Source organism: Mastacembelus armatus, chromosome 23, assembly GCF_900324485.2.
Source record: "Mastacembelus armatus chromosome 23, fMasArm1.2, whole genome shotgun sequence".
NCBI lineage: Eukaryota > Metazoa > Chordata > Actinopteri > Synbranchiformes > Mastacembelidae > Mastacembelus > Mastacembelus armatus.
The window spans coordinates 7320927-7329100 of record NC_046655.1 but is presented as its reverse complement, the minus strand read 5'-3'; the positions used below and the strand labels follow the sequence as shown (position 1 = coordinate 7329100).

General features: G+C 38.9%; 1 protein-coding gene across 1 annotated transcript; it reads right to left on the bottom strand.

Annotated features, from left to right (window-relative positions):
* Positions 1 to 989: 989 nt before the first annotated feature.
* ifrd1 (interferon-related developmental regulator 1) lies at positions 990 to 7943 on the bottom strand. The gene is made up of 12 exons (XM_026327268.2): positions 7696 to 7943; positions 5814 to 5918; positions 5532 to 5613; positions 4577 to 4701; positions 3748 to 3905; positions 3520 to 3570; positions 3039 to 3217; positions 2792 to 2900; positions 2537 to 2671; positions 2250 to 2378; positions 1819 to 1914; positions 990 to 1659 (listed from the first exon to the last, which is right to left on the bottom strand). The coding sequence occupies exons 1-12, from the start codon at positions 7724 to 7726 to the stop codon at positions 1573 to 1575; spliced, it is 1287 nt and encodes a 428-aa protein (XP_026183053.1). The 5' UTR covers positions 7727 to 7943; the 3' UTR covers positions 990 to 1572.
* Between the last annotated feature and the right edge of the window lie 231 nt (positions 7944 to 8174).

Sequence of the window (8174 nt, the reverse complement as noted above, 5' to 3'; positions counted from 1 at the left end):
AATGGTGCCATGCTAGCGTGAGTTTCATTAGCTTGAAAGGTTTGGTTTCTGAAAATAGAACAAGTCTAAATGACTTACAGCGATTATTTTATTTTTAGTATGACAACACAGGGTCAGAGGGCACAGACTAAACAGAACAAGGGACGTTGCCTACAGTGTAAAAAATGATGTTGAAAGACTGAGTGTGATTTATTACTAAGCTGACTAACTTAGGTTTGGTTAAGTGCTTCTCATAAAGCAGTTATGACAGCCTATAAACCACATCAGAACTGTATATAAAAATAAAATATAACAGGCTAAGTTGAGAGTTAAGTTATGAAAGTAAGACTGAGGGATACATAAAACTCCTCTGTACTTAAGCAGGATCTTCCGTCAAGAGAAATCCAGAGGACGGGCCATGAAAAATGGATCAGCTCCATGTTGCTGCTGTCCCCTTAAGTTAAATTGTTTCACCTGAGGTATGAGGTCATTAAATGGCTAAACTGCAGCCTGCCTCTATGTGCGCCTTACTCCCAGTATAAAGGGCAACATTATTGATGGAACTATTTGTAGCATTGTGACATTTACCTTCATCATGTGATAGTCACCACCACTGCTGTTACAGACTATTTTTACTTGTCTATGACAGAAGCAGCTTTTGCATGAGATCTGGGTGAGTAAATATACTGTGTACAATGCATGCTAGACCTGCATTAGTACTTAGGCCCCCTAATTAGATTCACTACTGACAAACAATAAGTAGTAATAGTAGGAGTGGTTATCTCAGGACATTAGATCTATTAGAAATGTTTATACAAGGTTGACTACTCAGTTCTCCTCACAAGGCCACTGCCACCTTGAGCCTTCACTTTGATATGTTAAAGTAGCAATAAACAAGATTTGTACCATCCCCCATTGCTAAAAAATGACCTTTTATTATCAGAATCACTGTGTTATAAGCAATATACCATGTGTAATTAACAGAGAGGGAAAAAAAAAAAATACACCCATTTGTTACAATTTTTCAGTGTTTATTTCATCACCTTTGCCCTTTAGATTACCCAACTAGTACTAAAATACAACACAATAGCAAGGCTCTACAGAAATAACTTGCTAACTAGGTAGTGCAACTTAATACATATCCATCTAAGTGTTAGGCTAGCCATAACATGTGTCTTGATACTGCTATGTAAAACTACATGGTGCAAAAGAAATGCTGGAATAATTACTTATTACAATGTTCAAAAAACAAAAATGTTATGAATATTAAAACATATATGTACAACAGCACTATTTATGTGTAGATATATTAAAGTTATATTTCAACCAAAACCTATTGATTTGGTTACCAAATACTCACCTCCTGTAGATTTGGTTAGAAAAAGCAGGTTTTGTCAACTACAGAGCACAGCTTCTGTTATGTAGCTACCAAATCTACAGAAGGTGAGTATTTGATTATTTAAATATAGATTTACAGGGATACGATAGGGGTAGGATCACATGAACACAAACTTGTGACAATTCACCTAAAAGCAGGGAGTCAAGATAAATAGGTTATTAAAGTCAAAAGGGGAAAAATAAATAAATAAAAATTTAAAATTCCCCCACATCCACTCTCTTGTCCCTGAACTTGCTTCTGGCCTTGGTCCGAGCCTTGAATGCAGCCGAATTGTGGAGATGCTAGAAGAGAGAGGCAAAAAAAAAAAAAACAAACAAACAAAAAAAACTTAATATAGTGTAGAAAAAATAAAATGGCTATGAATGTACAGTATGTTAAAAAAAAAAAAAAAACTCTACATATAACAATTTTGAATGGAAAAGAGACCTGTGTACACATACCCTTTCAAAGCGAGAGATTTTCATGGCTTTCACTGTGGCTGAGTCAACCAACATGGGTGGTCCCAGTTCAAACACGTCTCTGATGAATTCATTTGCCTGATTAAAATAAAGTTAACACAAAAGCATTATTAAAAAAAAAAAAAAAATTTACCAATCACCATCAAAACAAAGCATAAGATAGAGTCTAAATAGTCTAGCTAATTTTAGATATTGTTTATACTGTTATGTAGTCTGAGATTCCCTGGTCCATGAAATGGCACATTTCTGAACTGGCTAGATTGCAGACTTCTTTGCCATCAGCAAACTTGTAATGACTTTCTCCCTACAATACTGCATTATTCAAGTCATCAATTCGCTCCATGCCTGTTAGTTTGTCATTTATATATACACACTATATAGTTATGAGATAAACTGCTTACTAAAAATGATACCTGTAGGTGATAGTTCATCCCAGAGCCCACAAACTCTCTGAAAGCATCATATGTCCTCTTTCTGACCCAGCTATCAATGGTCATGCGCTCCATCCCAAAGCGAATGGTCTCAGATTGGAAGTCACCCTCCTGCAAGAAGAGGGAATTAGAAGTAGATTCAGAAATTCTCAGGATAAATAAAAACTATGCTCTAGTCTATCACTGTTAAGCTGCTTTGGACAAAAGCAGGAAGTTAAAATGTCTGAAATGTAAACTGACAACTGGCTAGCAAAGTGCTCAACACTCACCTCAACAGCTTTGAGTACATCCCTGAACACAGAGCGCTGCTTCCTCTTGTCTGTCTTGGCTCTGTGCTTGTTACAGTCTGTGGCCAAAGCATTTAGCTTATCACACAATTCATCCCAGTTCTCAAATTCAAAGTCCTAAAAGGGACACAAAGAAAATCTGGATTCATGATGCATGGAAAACTGGAAGTCCAGCTAACTGCACTGTGCTGCATGAATGAAAAGCAGTGGGAAAATGAAGAGAATAGATGAACTTACAGCGTCCATGTCTCTAGCTAGTTCAAAAAGCAAAGCAATGGTCTCCCCTGCAGCAATTCTCATGTTGACATCTTCACTCTCCAGCAACCTTGGCAGTTTGGTCAGGTGTCTGCACCACAATACACAGGCACATAAAACTTTGTCTGTTCTCATATTTTTCAGCACACACCTTGGGCTGGGTTGCAACACAATAGAAAACGTAATGAGTTGGGACTATGAAATTAAAAGGGTTGACAGTGGGTCTTACTTGCGCAGGATGTCTTTGAGCTGGTTGGCACTACAGATGGTGAGCAACAGTGCCCAAGAGAGTAGGGCGTTGGTATGTAGCTGGCTTGTCTGGGGATTGATGGAGGTATAGGTCCCATCCATCCGCGCATATGACCGAGTGAACAGGTTCTCAAAGCACTCCATTGTGGCATGCACATCCTAGAGCAGGAAGCAGCAGGGATCATGTGAAAACTGGAGTTTGTAGTGCAAATAATGGAAATGTTCCAGAACAGCACTATTCATTACAAGTAATGCATTTATGACTTTGAGTAATTGTTCATTGTTCAGTTGGCAGTGCTGTTGACAACAGGGATGTTAAGATTGGATAAGGCACAATTGCTGATAAGGGTAAAAATATTGCTGGTTGTAGAAGACATCATTGGAGCTTGCCATGAAAACCTGAAGTGTCTTCAGAAAAGACACCAAAAGTGTTGAAGAAAAGAAAAAAAAAAAAAACTTACCAGAATGTCATCTTCTGCAACTAAAGTGCATAGACCCAGACTTGTTGCTACCTAGAAGAGAAACAGACTTGTTTAGTTGACTTCACAGTATACAGACATCTCTGGAAAATCCAGACAACCGCACAGTAGCAGGTACTCTGTGGTTACTGTTCCGCAACCTGTCAACAGTGCCTTCTTCCAGTTGTATAAAAACGTATTCCTCTGCCAGTGACAGTATCAGGTACTCACAGCCTGTCTGGCTTGTATGTTGGCTGATCCATCTGCCAGGATGTTTTTGAAGATGGGTTTCAGGGTTTTTAACACCTCCTCGCTCTCGATGCCCGAGCCCAGCTGGATACACAGCAGGCAGGCTAAAGAAGCCGCTGCTCGCTGCTCCTCACCTTTGCCTGACAGTGATAGGGGAGGGCATTAACTTTTCCCTTAGGGCAGAGACACACCAAGCTGACAAAGACCTAGCAGCAATGAAGGCTGATGCACTCGCTGAAAGCTGCCTCATCTGGGCCAAAAACTGGCACTGGAAGACCTATACTGCAGATAAAAACTGTAAGAAAGGCAGCACTTGCCTAACATTTTTGCACCACTCTTGCTCACCACAAAGAGTTTATAGATATTTTAAATTGAGAATATATCTGAGACGGCTTAAAAGGCAGCAGCAGTGTGAACCCTCAGTTTTTTTTGTTGTGGATAAAAAAAAAAAGGAAGGCAAAAAAAAAAATAAAAACTGCTCCAAAAAAAAAGAAAAAAAAAAAAAGTTCTCCTTAAATTGAAAAACTACACTTATATACTGAGCTGAATAGGTCGTGATTACAGATGAATCTGTCAAAGTTGTCAGACTAGGTTGGACTGTGGTAAACATTTGAAAGAATAGGTCAGGAGACTTGAGGCTGCCTGATGGCTGATTGTCAACTTGGTGTGTCACAGACCTTAAATTCTGTAGAAAATTACATTTGGTATTCTTCTCCTGTGGCACAGTGCCATTCAAGATGTTGATGGGTGTTACGGTATCAGAGGTTCTTATTGTGAAAACCTGTAGCAATAATGAAAAGCGTTTAAGTACCTTTCTTGAGGCAGCGTTCAATGCTGTCTGTGATGGTCATTCTTCTCTCCAGGATGAATTCATACAGGATCCGAGTGGCCATAGCTGTCTTAAGTCCATCCAGTGCTCCCTGTCTGGTCTTAGCACTGAGGAAACAGGGACATAAACATTTATTTTTACTATAATACAAATCAATAAATCTCTCCTTCCATGTCATTCAGACTCAGTGATCTGTGACTGTAAAATGTCATAGAAATTCATTATTTCAATGGAGAAATGATCCAATGTGAAGAACAAATGCAATATTTTATTAAAAGGCAGCTAATATTACTAATATAGCATTAGCAGAGATTAACAAAATTAGTGGATTCATAGACTTTTTTGGTAAACAAAATGATATTTTGGCTGCCACTTGGTTGCAGTCAGACCTTAAGTCTATACTGTTGAGGAACTTTGCTATAATACAAGCTAATGTGTTACAAATATAAGCTTTGGCTTACAACATAATACCCACATAACTTTGGCAGTGAAGTAGCACTACTCGTGCATCCCTACTTCAGTAACAGCACATTCAGCAGAGCAATGGTGACATGTCTTTTTGGGGATAATGTCCATCTTTAACCTAAGTGGGCTGCAAACCTCAATGACACCTTTCTCCTGTGACTGACAGAGCTACTCAGTTCAGGCTACCCATCACAGAAATAAGCCTTTCTAAAAAAAAAAAAAAAAAAAATATTGGTTACACCTACCTACATTTACCTTTTCATCCTTAGTGGGCAAAAGATTTCTAAAAATCGACAAAGTCTAGCCCTCAAATCTTTGCTTTCATGTAGCTCTTTGTTGAAAAAAAGTGACACTGTTCTATTTATATTTCATGTCATATTCCAATGTGTACACCAACTTGTTACAACCTACACAATAAGATCAGATAACATGTGTTGTCATTGCTGTTAAAAATTACAAGTACATTTCTTACCTCTTGTCCACCGTGCTATCTATGAACCCCTTAAGCTTATACTGAAAATCCTCCTGGGCAGCATCCTCACTGGTCTCTCCACCTACAAACATGAGATGAGGTAAATCTTGTTTGATGTTCTTAGATCTCCTGAAGAATAAAGATATGAGTTACTAGACCCAAAAGACAAGCATCTAGTTGATTCCTGTTGGAGGGAACACACAGCTACTAGAAGCGTCAGCAGCATGTGCACTCGCAAGTTAAAAACAAAGACTTAAATGTGTGCAATACAAACAAACCCACCTTCATCTGCTACACTGTTGGCATCACTGAAGCTGCTGCAATGGCTGAGCGTCTCAATGGAGGCATCCTCATCACTGAACGGCTGCACATGTCCATGCTGCCCCTCTGGAAAAAAAAAAAAAAAAAAATGTATATATATATATATATATATATATATATATATATATGTAAAAATAATGAATCAAATCAAATACATTAGTGCAGTGTAGCAAGTCTGTGCAAGTCCATTATGTAACCAAGGCTCCACACTGCTACTGTAAAAATAAATAAAAAAAAGCTCTGTTATCTAATGTGTTACATGTTCTTCACACATCTTATCCTGCAGGTGCAACATTATCTCAGATGAAAACGTAACATGTTGCATGGGTCAAGGATAACCCATACTTCTCGTCTGCTGTACAATCGCAGCATAATGTTCCAAGGTGGGGGGGACGTGGGTCACCACAACCGCACTGTTGCAACATGAGAGACTATGACAACCTGCCACCGCAATTAATACTTCAACTGCAAATCTTGTATTTAGAATAGACGTGTATAGTTTCAATAGAGTCTAAAAGCACACTGGTAAGCATCTAGGTGGTCCATCTAAGAGGAGGCAAGCTCCCCTTCCAAAGTCCACATCAAACAATACAAGTCCAAGACAGGAACTTTTTGATTTAAAAAAAAAACAAAAAACATCTGACTGGAATAGTGCTGACTGGAATGCAGACCTACATACAATAGGTGCTCCACTAACACACAACACTTGCATAGTTGGCACTTGACAGACGAGGTGTATTATTCTAAAGGTCTTCCTGAAAGCAAGAAGAGTGTGGGAGACTTGTGAAAATTCGCAGTGTAAGGGTGTGAAAATATCGAGTCTGTTCATTTTTCAAACCTAAAATGCTTTGATTGCATTAGTTATGACAGACTGACGACAAAATACATAAGCATAGTGCCCCTAGTTCTATGTTGTAAGCATAAGCTTTGTAATAGTAACAACATGTGCCTGAAGATTTCAGGCCATGATAATCAGTATATTTAAATAACTATTAATCACTGTTAGTAAATTTAAAAAGGCATTTTTATTTCCCTTTAAGTGGATATTTGTACGTGCAGACGTCGACGTGGACTCTCCCCAAACAACAGCTGTTCCTGAGAACCGGGCGCCGCCTGTTTTCACCCCCGCTCTGAGTCCAAAATGTCCGCCTCCTGTCGCAAAACACCAACGACCAGCCTACAAATCCATTATCTGCCTCACATAGTAACGTTAGTCTAAAGTCACACAACTTTTGTTGTGATGAATAACGTCACAGGTGGCTACGATTTCGCCTAAAGTTTAAATGAGGCCAATCTACAGACAAAACGACCTCACATTCAAGAGTTCGAGCTAACACCATGCCTTTGTTAGGTGGAGCCAGACAAATGTAATTTGTTGACATATTTAGGCGATAATCATTGTATCATAGTTATTAAACTGTCAAATATGTGCCATGTTATGTATTAAAACGAACATTCCCTAGAAACCAACGTTGTGTCTTGCTAATGGGGAGTACACGTTAAGCTAGCCGACGATAGCTTGTCCGATAATTAAGGGCTCGTGTGAAGAATAAATTAGTTTATAATCATTTAATTATTCATTAACAAGTGTGTCAATGTATAAATAAGGCAGATGCATATTTCTATATGATGGCACGTTTTATCAGCAGCGACGTTTCGTATAACCACGACTATTAGCTTTGTGTTTTGACGTTGGGCCAGCCTCTGACGTTTGTAGTCCTTACCGTAACCACGTTCAACTCCACTCAATGGACTGACAATCCGTTAAGAACTACAACTACCGTCAGTAAAGAGAAGTTGGAAAAAAAAAAACAAGGCCAAAGCAATGCGGCCGCACACTTACCCCTGCTATTCTTCTTCTTGGTCCTTGGCATTTTCGTGCAAATAAATGTATAATTTGATCAAAAATCAGCCAATACAAGACCAGCTTTTATTGTATTGTCTCGTAAAATGAAAATATTCCCGTGGCACAGTGGATAAAAAGGAACTGAAAGCGATCTTGGAGATAGACTGTTGGCCGAGACGATACATTTTCCCTCATAAACCAGGGCTGCGTAACTGGAGAGCGGCTCTAAGTATTTATAACGGCAGACATGTCACGAGGAGGTTTCCCGGCATCGCTGACCAATCCGGGAAAAGGAACAAGCATCGCGTGTGTTCGCGCGTGACGCAGTGCACAGGCAGATTCCTTTTTGCTTATTTTGGTTAAATAGGTACCTGTCAGAGGTCATCATCACTTTATCGTTTATTGATACGCCACTCTGAGGAAAATAGATATATTCACTCTTCTTTAATAGAAACAAACAAACAAAACTATTAAAA